This window comes from Folsomia candida, unplaced genomic scaffold, assembly GCF_002217175.1.
Source record: "Folsomia candida strain VU population unplaced genomic scaffold, ASM221717v1 Fcan01_Sc003, whole genome shotgun sequence".
Lineage (NCBI taxonomy): Eukaryota > Metazoa > Arthropoda > Collembola > Entomobryomorpha > Isotomidae > Folsomia > Folsomia candida.
Genome location: NW_019091195.1, coordinates 12,062,796 through 12,078,463, shown reverse-complemented (window position 1 = coordinate 12,078,463; position 15,668 = coordinate 12,062,796). Strand labels below are relative to the sequence as shown.

Below are 15,668 nucleotides of genomic sequence, written 5' to 3'. Positions count from 1 at the left end.
AATTATGATCCTTTGTTTATGAAATGGAAACAAAGTCATTAATCAAGATGGTAACTTTACAAAATCAATGCGGGTATGCACATTCTTTTACATAAATTGATGTGTGATGTTGTATTTGTGACCTATCATAACACTATCGAAACTGGAAGGATTGACTTTTGCAAAGGACGTACCGAATACATGGTACATGCAAACGTGTAACTTTTCCTTTCAATTAGTGTTCGTGACAAAGCGTAGCGTCTTTGTCGCCCTAAAAAAAGTATGAGAGCCTGTCATGCTTTATTCATTGTTGGAACTTGCATTCAGTTTTTGGGCTGGAGTGCAATGTAAAAAGAAAATATTTTACTTGCATTCACAAGATTTATGTATGTATAGTGGCATCATTAGCCAGGGAAGAAGACGAGTTCATCATTTCCAGTCAGTCTCACAATGGATAATTTGACAGTTACTTCACTTCTTGTTCTTAAGATTTCGATTCATTCCACATGTACTTTTCATTCTGCAAGACCTTGAAAATATAAAAAAAAGTTTTGCGAACAAAGTTTACGGACTCCAGAAACTACTTAGCACGATGCTCTCTGTGGTCGTGATGTCCCTTATTAGCTCATTCTTTTCAAATATGCTTTAGTCATTCAATACTGATGGATCATTTGATTTGCATAAAGTGAGCAATGTACTTGCGGTCTTCGTGATACAGTACTTATGTACGGTGATCCGTAGATCCTGGTCGTGCATATATAAATAGATAGCTCTATTAAACTCGTATTTATTAAACTTTATTAATACTGAGTTGTAAATATCGGTACGTAATATTCTTTTTTATTATTCAATAATTCAATTGCATCTCGTCCACACAACTCTAGTGTACTTATTGTATTTATTGTAAAGGTTGCAGTCATACTATGATTACTTGCACTTAAACTTTTTTGTAATAATATATATATGCTATTGCTAAAAAAACGTTCATTATTTTTTACCTCTTCCAGACCGAGAGATCAGAAGTTGCACTACCAGATTTGGAAGGGTACGCTAAAGCTGTTATGCAAAGTCAACTGAACTTTAATCATGCACCTGCATTGTATTCATACGCTCTGCTTTTAGGTTCATGTTTTTTTCTTCGACGTACTGGATGCTTTTTGCCTTATTTGGAGCACTTGGATCCTGTAAGTATTTTTCCACGATAAATTGTAATCATTATCACCCTCAGTAGTAATGTGCCTATATATGCAAGTACGTATGTACATAGGTACATATGTATTTTACGCGACATGGGATTTCTAATCAATTTGTTTGATACTCACAGTTCCGGCGGAGCGAGCTGTAGTTGAGAAGGAACGACTGTCTGGGGCTTACCGGCTGTCCGCCTATTATCTGTATAAGCAAAAATTACTATTATTATTATTATTATTATTATTATGTAATATAATATATTATTATTATATTATAGTGCAAAAATGATAGGCGAGGTGAGTAACTTTTCGGGTAGTGATTAAAAAATGACCACCTTTACAATATTCTATATTTCAGGCGCCCCTGGTCATGGTCCTGCCCTCAGTTTACCTCGGGGTTGCATACCCTCTCCTTGGCGGCACCACCTCCTCCTTCCTCGGCATCCTCTTTGTCCAAATCCTCTCGTCCTTAGCTGCACAGAGCGCTGGATTATTCTTTGGCGCAGCTTTGGATCTTAGTGCGTCAGTGACTGCAGCTGCCATCTTCACTCTTGGTATTACTCACTCTGACCTTTCTTGCTAATCTACAGACGGACGCATGTATGTCATTATAATAATTTATCCAATTGCAGGGGCTCAACTGTTGGGTGGTTATCTCGCCAACAACGTAAGTGAATAATGGGTCTGACTCAAACTGTCTACGAAGCACAATTTATTTATTTACTACTTTTTTTAGGTGCCTTCATATTTGAGAACTTTAAGCCTTGTCTACCATGCATTCAGAAACATGCAGCTGTTAGAATATAGTATTGGTATGCAAATTATGTGTTCAGAAAATTCACAGTTTGCCAGTTGTAGCAACTCAACGGCCGCCAACCCAATACCTATCGATGTGTATGAACTCCTGAACAGGGGCAACGATGGGGGCTTTTATATCCCATACTGGAGCCACACAATCTTCCTTTTGGGATTTTTTGTATTTTTCAGAATTCTTGGATATGTTGCCCTTCGGAAATCGTTATAAAAAGTGATCTTTAGGAAATCATGGGTAGACATAATAAATATATACGTTCAGCGATCTACATATTCAGATACATATATATCAATGATGTCGATGAAAAGATTAATGTGAAAAAATGTAACTATTTATTCCACTGTTTCGCCAGTGATTGTTCTTTCCGAGTCTGTCTTTGATGATAAGCACTCCTGAATCTTATACAATTGACTGATTTAATATAATACACCATAATGCAAGTTTGTACGCTTGTGGACATCCGGAGTTAGATTAATAACCATCGTCAGGTTTCTGAAAAATCTGTATTTTGTATTATGAAAACCAGATACTTTCAGTTCCAATTCCTTTCAGTGCGCAAGGCAGATTTGAATTTATACAAAATACTCCATAAAAAGAAGACATTCTTCAAATGCAATATTTGAAAAGTATTTTTCCGTTGTTATTATTGTTACATAATATTTGTTAGTAGTATGGAGGTAAATCTGTGCAAGTATTGAAAATAAATATTATCTGCTTTTTGTATGCATTATGTTATGAACTATAGATTTTACAACTTTGGTATTCTTGTAATTTCAACCGTTTTGATAACGTAAGTAATAATAATACATCAACAAATTGCGTAACAGTCTGTTTTTATTTTCGTGCATTAATTTCCAGATATATATGAAATAAGTATATTAAATTATTATCACAAAACAAAATATTAATCAGTATCTTAAGAACGTATAAGAACCGAAAAATTTCTTATCACTGATGAATTAGATTAGAATCAATCGTCTAATTCACGCATACATTTGCCTAGCGGTTACATAATTTGTCACAATTTCGTCATAGTTCATACTAATATTACCTGCATACATAAACTTAAGATGAAGACAAAACTAGGAAATAATAAATTAACTTAATCTTCGGCTATGCAAAATGATTAGATATTAGACTCGTATTACCTACATATTTGCGAAAAATGATTCATTTTTAGTAGATTTGACAATTATTAGGTTTCTAGTTGAGGAGTTTTATATAATTTATAAACGACATAGTACGAGAAACTTGGATTTGAATGAGTATCAAGTGAATATTTCGAGAAATTTAAAGTTTTCGGAATGCAAGTCAACTTACAAAGTGCATTATACATGTGCACTGTTTGTTACATGGTCATGCTATATTGAGACTACAAGTAGTGGTAGCGTCAAGTGTGATGTTAATACAAATCTTGTGTGGATAACAATCATGCTACAGTATTGGACCGTGGCCTTCCCACAGGGTGTTCTTCAGTTTCTGTCTCACTGTGGTTTCCGGTACTTGAAATTTGAGGCAGTGGTTCTCTCCAAAACTCAAAAGAGCTGTAGCCATCCATGTCGCAAAATGAAAGCAGCTTGTACGGTGGAAATATATGCTCAGCTAGCTCTACGAGACTGGTGTACCTGTACAATTTATAATGAAATTAAGAAGACAATATTTTAGAAATTTTCCAAAATACACAACTGTTAACATGAAAATTAGTCCACAATCAGCAAGGTTGTCCGATTTTACGGTACACATGTTTGAAGTAAATTAAAACTGATGAATTGTCTAAAACTCCCGTATGCATATACAACAGAGTCACATCGGTTTGTCAGATTAAAAACTTCAAAACTTAATAAATATTGTGATGTAAATAAGCACACCACACTGGAACTTAAGAAAAATCTCACAAAAACCCAACAACTCATTCGAAACTGAAAATTTTGAATTGTACCGATTCTCGATTCAGCCGACACAACACTGTTTAGCGAATTGTACCTTGGAAAAATGTCATCAATAATATGACTCAGACCAAGGTATCTTGTAGAAAATAAGAACAAAATTGCGTTATTGAACACAGAATGAAACAGAAGAGAGTAAAGTAAGTAATGATGCAAGCTCAGAGCGAGAAATTGAATGACTAAGTGAAATTAAGGCAACTTACGAGGACTGGAAAGTATTTGTAAGGGCATGTCGCAGTTCGCCCTTGTGATTAATGGTAAATATTCGTGAGATGTTGATATCAACTGCTCTGTATGACCACACATCGTTTATGCGATTTCCATATCCAGCTGAAAAAATAATAAACGACCATTAATATCATTATTGCTCATTCAAATGAAATGAGCTTGAACACGTGTTGTGTAAGCAAGGGACTTGAAATAAAATGTGGAAACTTTCGATTTTATCTAAATTTAGAATCCTTACCATAGAAAGGATTACGAGGAAACAACGTCTGAAAACAAAAACCAAATTATGTTACAACAAAAAATACTTGCAGATAGATAATTTAATTTAGTGTGCATTTTAATTTTTTAAAAATAAATACCTGAATATCCTTCAAGCAAGCGATTTTAAACTCTTCAGGTTTCTTTTCGATTACTTCTCTGTGAAACGCTGAAATGAAATGAAAGTGTTTAAATTTTTAACTGGGCGGTCCCTTATTATTACGGTATCACACTCTGATAATTTGAATTAGGATGACGAGTATTTTATATGAATATTTCCTTTACTGTGGAAGTATTTGCTAAAATAGATTTTGTTCTAACCCGCCATGAGCGATGTTGGATTTAAAAGAAGTGGTCCATCAGGCAACGTAACGTCTCCTGTGAAATAAGGACATTCGTTAAACTCATAATTTTATAGTAGTATTAATTGTTTAATCTCATTGATACAGTTGATAAGGATTAATGATCAATATTTGCTAAGTACGAGTACAACTGTTAGTTTAGTACCTTGCCGAATGGATCTTAAGTATTCTCTAGTGACTTGTGCTTGTCCAATAGCTCTCGCAGAGAGATACAGCATTTTATACCCGTTTGCATGAATCTGATAGAATATTTAAAACATTTAGAAAAATAAATAATTACAATAAAGTCGTGAGAAAGCAGTAAGAACTTCCTTATACCTGTGTAAACAATTGAGCGACTCCTGATTGAGACCAGTCATTACCAATGATTGGCAATATGTGACCAAGTACGTCAGATTTTGTAATTGTTCCATCAATATCAGAAACGACTACTCTGTCATCATATTTCCACAAGTAAATGTGACATCGTGCAACAGTTGTGCCTTGATAGGCCGTGGTAACACTAAAAACTGCCTCGTTCTGGCCATAATTCAAGCCCAAGGCTTTCTACCGAATAAATTTCAATATTAGTAATCATGATTACACATTTTCTGCATTTTCAAAATTGGTCAACGTACGATTTGTTCTGAAGTTAATCTCAGAGTTTTTTTGAACTTTTCTGAAACGTTATTTGAGTCTTGAATCAAAATGGGCATGGTCCCAGGAATACGTGTTCGTGGAGCCTTGTTTTCTTGTCCCCCTGTTCCCTCAGACTCGTCAGAAGATGAAGTTACTGATTGTATTTGTTGATTGTTGGTTTTTGATGGCGAAGATTTCCCTTTTGGAGACTCTTTTCCTTTAATAGAAGAGTGAGTTTCAGAAGTTTCAGTTCCTTCTTGGTTTCTCCTCCAGGGGAACCAAGAAGAGAATTTCTCCTGGAATTAAAACAAATAAATTAGTTAGTCTCATTCCCCACGATTAACTGACATCGTTTGTATGGGGCGGTGCCCCATAGGTTAGAAGACTAAAGTTGTCAAGCAATATTGCTCATTCCCCACTCAAATGTGTGTTGGACGTAAATAATACGTCCGTGTTAACACACGCCTCACCACCGTGTTTGCTTGCCTGCTCAACTCCTATCTCTCGCTGTGTCATTATTCTCAAGTCATTCCCGAATTCAATCAATAATACTAATAAACCACTTTAGTTCGTAAAAGGTTTGTTTTAAGTTTAAATATTTTACTTCTGACCATTAAAACATACATTGGATACTATGGATGAAAATTTGGAGGTAATTATTGACATTCCTCGTCATCGGCAAGAAATTGTGGTCCGTGATCAACCTCCAGGTTTCATTCAAGTTGGAAGAAGAGTTAAACTCGATACTGAAGGCAACAGATTTGCTAGTAGTAGGGTCGAAGGTCAGTGACATACTGATATTATGAAATAACTGTATTATAATTGCAATGTTTACAAATAGATTCGGAGGTCGCAGCATCGTTTTATAAAATTGCACGACCAGACGTTCAACCTGATGAGGATGAACCATTTTATAATGACTTGGGACGACTTTCTCCAGAGCCAATGGTTGCTACAGTTGATCCTACACTGTCTCAAGCAGAAGAAGAAATCGTTGTCGAAATGGTCAGAAGGGCTGGTCAGGTTGGAATCGAAGTAGGTGATTCCGGTCGTTTCCTCGTATGGAAGGAGGCAGCTCCAAAAACATTTGGACAAACTACAGAACGTGTCTCAGACCAACTAAGTCTAAAAATTCCAAATACAGGAGCAGGTGGTCATTGGAGGTACCCTCCAATTTGTACATTTGCAGGTAATTATAGTAATAATTTGATAAATTTATAATTGAATTATAATCTATGCAAATATATTTGTAATTATAGGATGTCGTTCTTCTAAGGGAACAAGAGTAGACGAAGAACAGCCAACTTGCTTGAATCACAAGGGTCCCAACACAGGATTCTGTGTTATTGAGTATGGCACAGTCGTTAATGGAATACTTTGCGGCTTGGATCATCGGATTATGGTTTTCACCTATGCGGATAGACAAAAAGAAGAACATTTGGCGGTGACTTTGACCTGCAACCCAAAACCAACTGGGGAAGAACAAAGAAGATTAATTTTTGATAATCGAGAGGATGCTGAAAAAACCCTGTCCGTCTGGCAGACAGCGTTCTTGTGTCAAATGCTTCGAAACCCAGCCCTGAAGTATCATTCAACCTCAATATCCTTAGCTATTGGACTGGAACGAGAAGTAAAGGAAGAATTGAGAAGAGTAGGACTGCAGTTGCGGCTCACGATGATGCTGGCCAAGAAAAGTGAGAGTGAAAAGATTGAGTTTCCATTTGGTCGAAGGGCAAATCCAGAAGAAACATTATCAGATTTGATCACTGCTACTGAGGGTGCACTTTATATTGTTGCTGATTCTAACATTATCTATGGAGGACAGACCGTTAATGGTAACAATTTACATTTGGAAACGTATGGAAATGACACCATAGCCAAGTATAAAGCAGAGTTCAACCAAAATGTGAAAACGATTCCACTGGCATCAGTTCCAAAAGGAACCAGATCAACTAACTTGAAGAAGATGGAGTCACACCTCCACGTTGGGTTGTATTTGGCTTATCTGTTCCGACTTCGAAATCACCTGCACCAAGAGCTCAAATTGACTCATCCATATTCCCTCAACAAAGAGACATCTGCTTCTCACTTTGATGCAAGATCACGAGAGCAGATCCAAAGATTTGTACTCAAAGAGTTTGGGGCATTGATTGAAATTTTACCATGCCGTACTTATCAATTTATTATTTAACATACTTTTCTAGCCCCAGCTACATCTTTGTCTCCTATTGATGATGAGCTATTTATAGAACTTTCTAAACTAGCAGCATCCTCTTCTTTCTTCATACCATGCTCAATAAGCCTGAAAATTAATAAATAAAAAATGTAATATTAAACAGACAACAGTTTCAGAAATGTGGTATGTACTAGGCCTTTACTTGTGATATACGCTTGAAGGTAATGGTTGTTTGAAAAAGGTAGTGGATAGTAATTGAGGTAATGCAGCAGTCCAAGGTACCAGCTTCCCGTCAATTTTAACAACAATGGATTCTGGAGGTGTACTCAGCAGGACTTCAGGATTTTCAACCAACTCGTCATACGACAACTGTGACTGTTCAAATAAATTTAGAGAGCTTCCGCAAAATGAAATTGCCTCAAACTTTGATTGAATTTCGCTGGAAGACGATTCTAAATTGGATAATATAAATCATTAAGTGTATATAAACTCAAGTCATATAATGATGGAACCGAAGTTAAGTAGTTACCATTTCGTCGTCTTTCTTCTATATGTTCCTCTAGATTTGAGGTTTTAGGGGATGAGCCTGGTGCAGGTGACTGAGGTAGAGAACTTCCTTTTCCAGATTCCCCATCTTCTTCCTGATCAGTTTTTGAAGACTGAATAAAATATGTATACACATGTTGCTGAATGACGAATATTTAGTTTATAAAGCAAGCTGTTAATTTTCACCTTTCTATGTTGATGGAAGTTTGGGAAATATAATGCTGCAACCTCAGGGTCCATGTTTTCAACATTTAGGTCGTCCAGATAGACTCCGGATGCATTTGGGTCATCGCCTCCACCACTTTTATTTCGATTCATGAAAGAAAACATACCAGCGAGCATTGACTTATTTTCATTTCTATCTTTAGACCCCTCATCATCACTGGAAAGGGCAGTTTGATCGGCATCTGCATTCGAGAAAAATTATACAATCTAGGTTACAGTGAAAATAGTTGAAATGTATACAGAAATATTTTGAAGCACATACGTTTTGCTGGGGTCTTTCTTCCACCTGTGTTTTGCAATCCCCCAGGGAATCCCATTGGCGTGGTGGTTGGGGTAGTGTTCCCAGTGGAAGGTAGTTCACCCCACACCCATTTACTAACTTCACCATCGTCATCTGCATCCTTCTAAAATTGTAGACGTAAGCAATTACAATAGTCAGTAAAAGCTAGTTACAAACTTTGTCTATTCATGCTGGAATACCTTATGAACTTTACTAATTTCGTATTCAGAGTCAGACTGGATGGGAGTATTTGGACGAGAATTGGGTGGGGTGTTGGTTGGATCAATTTCAGTGTCGGAGAAGAAATCTCGATGAAAACTACGGCTATGCGAAATGCTTCCGTTTTCGAGAGACTTTAGCGCATCAGATACTCCAGTTAAATCATCATCCATTTTAAAAATAGGTTCACTGGTCTCCGGGCACCCGACAGCATCATTCATGTCAATTTTTATATCGCTCTTAGACCCCTGATTTGGAAAAATAGATATTACACAAGTTGTTAATCTTATGAAGAAATTTAATAATAGTAAAGCTCACCTGATTTCTCCTGCGTTTCTTTCTACGCTTTCTACCCTTCAAATCATCACTCTTCCCTGCAGTTTCTAACAAATTTGGCGTACTGGCACTACTGTGTATACCATGAATAGAGGATTCGTCCTTCTCCTCGTCTTCAATTGCAATGACTACTTCATTATCGCCGTTGGATGGATCCACTTCTTCAATAACGCTTTCTGGGAGATGACTATCAAATCCTAACTGACGGGGAGATCCAGGAAGAGGTGAAGTCGCCAGGTTTTCATCGTCGAGATCAAAATCAACCTCTACGAAGAAAGCTTCTCCGGAATCACCTAGTTTCATGCGAATCGGTGCCGAAACACCGTTGACTTCAATGTCCACCACCTGAGATAAATCCACAGACAATATAAGTTTAAAGACCATTTTAATCCACACGAACGATGAAAATTGAATTAATAGTGGCTTACCTTCTCCTTACTCCTGAGAACTCCTAATTTTCCAAAACGAACGTGGAATGGAGAACATTTGAAACTGCCGTCTTCCTGTTCAACGACTACAACGTCAATCGCACCTGTCAATGTGGCTCCATTTATTCCACTGTAGAACCCCTTCAAATTTCCAAAAACCCGTCCTAACGGTGCCAGATAGTTCATTTTTAGCCGGTTTTGCCTTCAGCACCTTCAGAAGAATAGATCCCTGTAATAACAACAATATGTAATGTCAGTAGACTGTGGATTTTACATTTATCTAATGAGTTTAACCGAATTATATTTTGAATGATTACGACCTTCTTGTACATATATCACACAAAGAACTAGCCATGACAAGCCTTAAATCACTATATCTACAAACCGACAACTTGTGATGACTCAGTAAAATACATAGAATTTGGCTATTAACTGACTGTGCATACGTAAGAATATTTGCTTAACAAAAGGTGCTACATACAAACGTAACGTAATTGACAAAAAGAAAATGTCTTACATATAAAGCTCTCAATTGCATTAGAGCTGTTGTTGCTATGTACTGTGGGTTTTTTTGCAATGACAGCTCTGCACTCGCAAATAAAAACTCGGCGGAGCATAATATAATAAAATGAACAAGATCAGATAGACGCGTATCGTATGTTATTACAATGCAAACCTGTCCACTTTAGTTGGCTGGACCGGATCACGCGCGTGCATCGTTCATAACTATAATAATGTTTGTACATAAGTACGAAAAAATCACTTTATTAACCACTCGTTTCTATCCTCACAATAATGGCATAACTCTATAACGATTAGAATATACATACACTTTGCCGAGTACCTACGGGATTCCCAAAAAAACAAATGCCATATTCTCATTCATTCAAGGCATATGCAAAAATTACATCCTGATATAAAGTAAAATAAAGTCTAGTTGGAAAACATTCAAATTGATTGTTCCAAATTAAATATATTTAGTCTTTAGTGGTAACGGTAAGAAGAGTTGAGTGGCATTAGTACACGACGTTTTAGGGAAATAGAATGCGGAATTACGAGTGTTGCATCCGGATCATGTGCAGTTCGAGACACGTTCCTTTCACATGAAAGTCTTAAAATAGTTGTTTTCAAGCAAGGAAAACACTAAATTCTCTTACGCTGCAACCTCACTCAACAATATTATAAATTCGCTTTATTAAAAGCCAGTTATTGTCAGTGTTTCGGAGCAAATGTGACAATCTTAAGTTAAAGGGAGACAAACTTTGAACTTCCGTTATGATAAGACCATTCTCCTGATGTATATGTATATATATGCTAATTAATTACAAATGCAGAGTTTGTGAATGAAACCCAATGTACTTAATAAGGAAATTGGATTCAAGTCATGATTGAGTGTTGCACTCTTAACGAATGATATTTAATCCGCCTAACTCAACTAACCTTGATTTTATGCAGTTTAACCCCGAAAGATGAGATAAAAATGCCATCCAGCCAGATGAGTTGTGTAGTACTGACGGAGGATGAGATCTAGCTTGCCAAATTCTTATCTGACGATGAACGAGCGTGAACGATGGACTTTGTCTCACCGACGGATTGGTCTCATACAGAGCTGGTCCGATTCCATTTTTTATCGATGTAAATTTCGCATGACGATGACATTTGCTTTTAAAGGAATGGAAATAATTTTTTGTTTCAAACTGAAAAATACCAACTCTATTCAATCTGTAATTTTTTATTGAGACATTATTTCTTTAACATGCGTCACACAAACTGTTGTTGATTGATTACTATAAGTATGTCTATATGTAGTTGTGGTTAAAATAGAGAGGATCACAATTAATAGAACGATTAGATCTTTGTCTAATTAAATCAAGCGTTCGTAAGTATGAGTAATAGTATCAACCGAATTAAGTTTGCAAAAAGTAGAATAGAATCATACCTTTCCCAAGCGTCTGTCTCAAAGTTGCACATATGCAGGTATGCAAATACAGTGTGTCACAAACAAATGGTCACAAATTTGTAGAGAGGAGATTCAAATTTTAAATTTAAAAGAAAGTGGAAGTTTTGCCTTGGCAGAATTATACACAATCAAGCGGAACAAACAACAACGTTTTGCTTCACTGATATTTGTTGAGAATGGTTTTCTCAACTTTCCCACAATTACAATACGTGCAATAGTATGGCAGTTTGTATTATTAACGACTGACTAGGCCAACCAATAGGGTTAATATTATTGCTGCAGACAATTTACTTTGCTTACAAATGCCGACCGATTTGACTATGTGTCATCACAATTTGACAGTCGTGTTCAAACTGAGGTTTGCCCAAAGTTAGCTTCAGCTTATGAACGGAGCGTTACACACACATGCCTCTAAATGTAACGTTGTAGTATGCTTCATATTATGTAAAACCAGTCAACAACACTAATCCATCCAACTCACGTTAACTTGCTCACTTTTAGTTACTTATCGGCATAACCAAACCTACACAAAAATACTGCACACGACACAAGTGTGTCAGATGGAAATACACACGATAGAATCAAGATGAGACGCTATATTCAATTTCAGAGATCAGATCATCATATTCATGATCCTTATGTGTAGGTGCACTTATGTCATTCACGTAGAATATCATTCTGGTTTAATGGACGAAAGCTATCGGGAATAACTCGGAAAAATATTATGCCACGTCAATGGGTGTTTTTGATGGACGTATGTTATTTGATTTGTATTTGTGTGACCAAGTAGTGTGTTTAGGTGAGTAATAAATTCATGAATAAGCTGTGTCGCTTTTTTGTAAAATATGTGGCGTGACTGTTGATCGTGTGTTCTAGGATGATGAGGATCCAATTAAAGCCGTGTGAAGCTTGAATTGCATTTAGTTACAGGCAACCTGAGTAACGAGTGATTATATTTAGTTATACTCATCTATGGGTATACTTGTCATTTAGAGCGAAATTAATTAAAATATGTAGGTCTAGCTGAAATGCCAAAATACGAATCACATTTTTATAGGAAATGCGAGATATGTATATGGAATTAAATAAGAAGGGTACTCAGAGGCAGTCAGTTGGTAGATTGTAAAAGAAAACGGGTTACGTGCAACCTTCAAATTCCAGACGGTACTATGTACATAGTCGTCTGACTCCAAATGTGATCAACGCAGATTCAAGTTACGTAAATATTAATATCAGATAGTTTATGATGATAAACCTAAGTTCCATTTACGTAGTTGTATAAATTTGCCGTGTAAAATTTAGTCACATGATGGCAATCATCAATTACTAAAACATAATAGAGTAATTCTACTAGTAGAACTGCTAGAACGTAGTGTTTTTGAGTCGATCTATTCGTTGCTTATCTTAGTGAATTAATTGATATAAGAACAAGATACTCTTAACCCATACCACGTGCAATTTTATATAATGACTTTTTTGCAATTCAAGGGTTGTCTGCTGCATAAAAGTCCAATGCAACAACAGCTTTGAAGTCAAGTGGCGTTGGTTTGTTGTGAGTTGAGTGCTGATTGCAAAAATTAACAAGGTCACCACAATTCACTCGCAAGTCGCAACACACACACCTCCCAGACAGACCAATGAGAGTCGCGAATTCCTTGTTGGACAAGAGTCATACGATACAATAAAACCGTGATGCGCAGTTACATGCCCCCACTCTCCTCGTATGATGTTTCCTAATTGTTGTGTCTCCTCCTCTTCATTACAACCCATGACAAATATATAACGCCAACAAAATAAACAACTTTCAGAGAACCCAACAAAACCCAAATAATCCTATTTCATAATGTACCTACTACAAAGCCTCGACAACGTCTGACTTTTTTACATCCCATCCCATTAACAAAGTCGATATGTACCGGTTACATACGTAGTACAACTCAAACAAAATTGCAAAACCGATGGTTTGATACATTGGCTTTAAAGCTAAAGCCTAGCCAGATGATGATGATTGATTGGCATCAGTGTAGTTAATTATTAAATTATTCATTATTCCAGTGATAATCAGGAAGTGATTTTTTGGTAAATGGTGGCTGATAAAGTCAACCATGTTTTAATGCCACTGGTTGATGTCAATGTGTCATGTATGGTCAATGCTCGTATTGAAATATTATTTAAATATATACCTATTTATATTGACCTACTTACAATGGAAGTTTCCTAACGTATGCACACAGATTCTGGCAGACTAGTGTCTATCGATTACCAATTTAATTAATATGAAATTTTCAAAAGACCCCAACTGCTTAGGTTTAGCAAGAATGTTTGCATCCGAAAAGGAGAAACGCGCAGTAAATTTGGAATTTGGAAAGTGTAAAATTTGTTAACTTTAGGGGGCGCTTTCTCCTTTCTGTCTCCGCTATTTTAAACTTGAGCATTGACAGATAGTGTCTTTTGGAAATTCTATACTAATTAAATTTGTGATCGATAGATACGCTAGTTTAGTCAAAATCGGAGAGCATACGCTGGAAGACCTCCATTGTTAGTTCCTACAAACTCAGTTGATTTCCGGTTGTTTTCACTTACTCCAAAATAATAAGAATGTTCAAATATCGAAATATTGTACACAAGGATTACTTGACATTACCAGAATTTGTAGAATCATGTAACCGTTACATTGTAACGTGAGATTGAATTTAAAAAAAAAACACGTCAAAAGAGTGCAATGCAAACTATTTACTCAATTTTCAGAGTTTTGTTGTCTACAATTAATCCAAAACTCAAACCAAAGCCATATAGTGCCAGTCAGACAAGTTTGACACTCGGCCAAAATCTACACTTTATATAATTGAATAAGGAAGTCAATTCTCGTGGCAGACTGCTGAATTGTCAATAATTTTAATAAGACTCGCAATCAGCCATTACTATTTATACAACTTGAAGTATAGTGACTGATGATACAAAAACTTGTTCAGCAACTCAACTACATAAGCTCAAGACAAATACTCCAGCAACAGTTCTCTTGAAAAACAACACACATTCATCAATCTATATATGTAAATGAATCAGCGCATAGTATGTGTAACTATGTAAAATATTCGCATATTTCTGAAGTCGTATCTTCTTTCGAGGGGTGAATGAATGGGAGGGAGGGACGCGACGGTATTGGTATCAATCTGTTTTGAACAACAACAACCAAGTAGGAAGTGAATCCGTCGTCTTGTCCCTACTTTACTGCACATTATGTATTGCCGTGCATCTTATGCCTGATCCCACAGGTCATGATCCACTAATACACATTATGCATGATAACGAGTACATTTCATGAATCTCATGAAAAAATGATTGCTAGCTAAGTCTCTGCTGCCTTCACAACTTATAACTCATCATGTGTCTAACGGTGCATATATTTAGATGATTCATTGCAGGAGTGTGTCATTCAAGAACTTAGGTCAAGTGTTGCCCCCAAAGCTTGAGTAAAACAAAAATTCACAAAATGACTTCCTTGCACACTCCTCTGCGAAAGATACCACGAATGTACGGCCTTAAACGCAGTGATTTCTGAATAACAAATACACAGATTGAAATAGATTCCAATAAATTGTATACTTACCACACAATATTCAGTTTAAAGTCACCTTGGTCAACCCTCAGCCTCATCTCTGTCCGTCGCGATACAATTATACATCACTATGATTATGGTGCACCAATGTAATATATTGTCAAAATGATTATGATTTGATATCCGTTCCTCGATCACATGTTGAGGCCGTTTAAAAAACCCAAATACGTGGGATGAACTTTCACATTTACGGCAAAAACTTTTGCAACCTGCACCATTCGACTATTGCATAATCTGGAGGAAAAGTGAAAGGTGGGCTGCTTCTTTGCTGTTGATTTTTAAATGCACTGATTGAATTGAACCCTTTCCGTCACCCTTTCACCTTTCCTTTCCGTCGACGGTGGTGGTCTCCTTCCTAATTATGTACACCGGGAAGCCCTTGGTTGGAAATGAGAAAGTTTGACTATTAGCATGATCACCACACTGGAGAAATGTTACTTAGAAAAAGGTTCAAAAAAAGTTTTTTGTTTGTTTTATTGACTTA

General features: G+C 36.4%; 2 protein-coding genes across 10 annotated transcripts in view; one reads left to right on the top strand and one right to left on the bottom strand.

Moving 5' to 3' along the window:
- Positions 1-3,043, top strand: part of LOC110847274 (ABC transporter G family member 21) — a 17,248-nt gene extending 14,205 nt beyond the window's left edge. For all 3 annotated transcript variants that reach the window (XM_022094190.2, XM_022094189.2, XM_022094192.2), the window contains 7 exons: positions 987-1,024; positions 1,102-1,163; positions 1,304-1,373; positions 1,448-1,466; positions 1,528-1,723; positions 1,802-1,836; positions 1,906-3,043. In XM_022094190.2, coding sequence (XP_021949882.1) covers positions 987-1,024; positions 1,102-1,163; positions 1,304-1,373; positions 1,448-1,466; positions 1,528-1,723; positions 1,802-1,836; positions 1,906-2,193 — 708 coding nt within the window. In that variant the 3' untranslated portion in view covers positions 2,194-3,043. The remainder of the gene's footprint in view (positions 1-986; positions 1,025-1,101; positions 1,164-1,303; positions 1,374-1,447; positions 1,467-1,527; positions 1,724-1,801; positions 1,837-1,905) is intronic.
- LOC110847271 (phosphatidate phosphatase LPIN1) lies at positions 2,800-15,668 on the bottom strand. 7 transcript variants are annotated; one of them, XM_035850124.1, is made up of 17 exons: positions 11,046-11,070; positions 9,606-9,834; positions 9,160-9,522; positions 8,823-9,089; positions 8,605-8,746; positions 8,304-8,524; positions 8,101-8,230; positions 7,774-8,023; positions 7,592-7,697; positions 5,395-5,691; positions 5,096-5,323; positions 4,923-5,016; positions 4,737-4,793; positions 4,517-4,584; positions 4,396-4,423; positions 4,133-4,259; positions 2,800-3,608 (listed from the first exon to the last, which is right to left on the bottom strand). In XM_035850124.1, the coding sequence occupies exons 2-17, from the start codon at positions 9,789-9,791 to the stop codon at positions 3,413-3,415; spliced, it is 2,760 nt and encodes a 919-aa protein (XP_035706017.1). In that variant the 5' UTR covers positions 9,792-9,834; positions 11,046-11,070; the 3' UTR covers positions 2,800-3,412. The 7 variants fall into 7 exon arrangements, with proteins under 7 accessions (XP_035706017.1, XP_035706012.1, XP_035706013.1 ...); XM_035850119.1 differs by lacking the exons at positions 2,800-3,608; positions 11,046-11,070 and adding exons at positions 3,615-4,008; positions 15,176-15,668; XM_035850120.1 differs by lacking the exons at positions 2,800-3,608; positions 11,046-11,070 and adding exons at positions 3,615-4,008; positions 11,545-12,554.

Bases quoted from the DNA above. Each gene is read 5' to 3' on its own strand.
- LOC110847271 (XM_035850119.1), bottom strand. From the start codon at position 9,791: ATGAACTATCTGGCACCGTTAGGACGGGTTTTTGGAAATTTGAAGGGG. The intron at 9,090-9,159 runs GTGAGCTTTACT...TTTCCAAATCAG, and splicing joins AGAAACGCAGGAGAAATCAG to GGGTCTAAGAGCGATATAAA. The intron at 8,747-8,822 runs GTATTCCAGCAT...CTACAATTTTAG, and splicing joins AAATTAGTAAAGTTCATAAG to AAGGATGCAGATGACGATGG.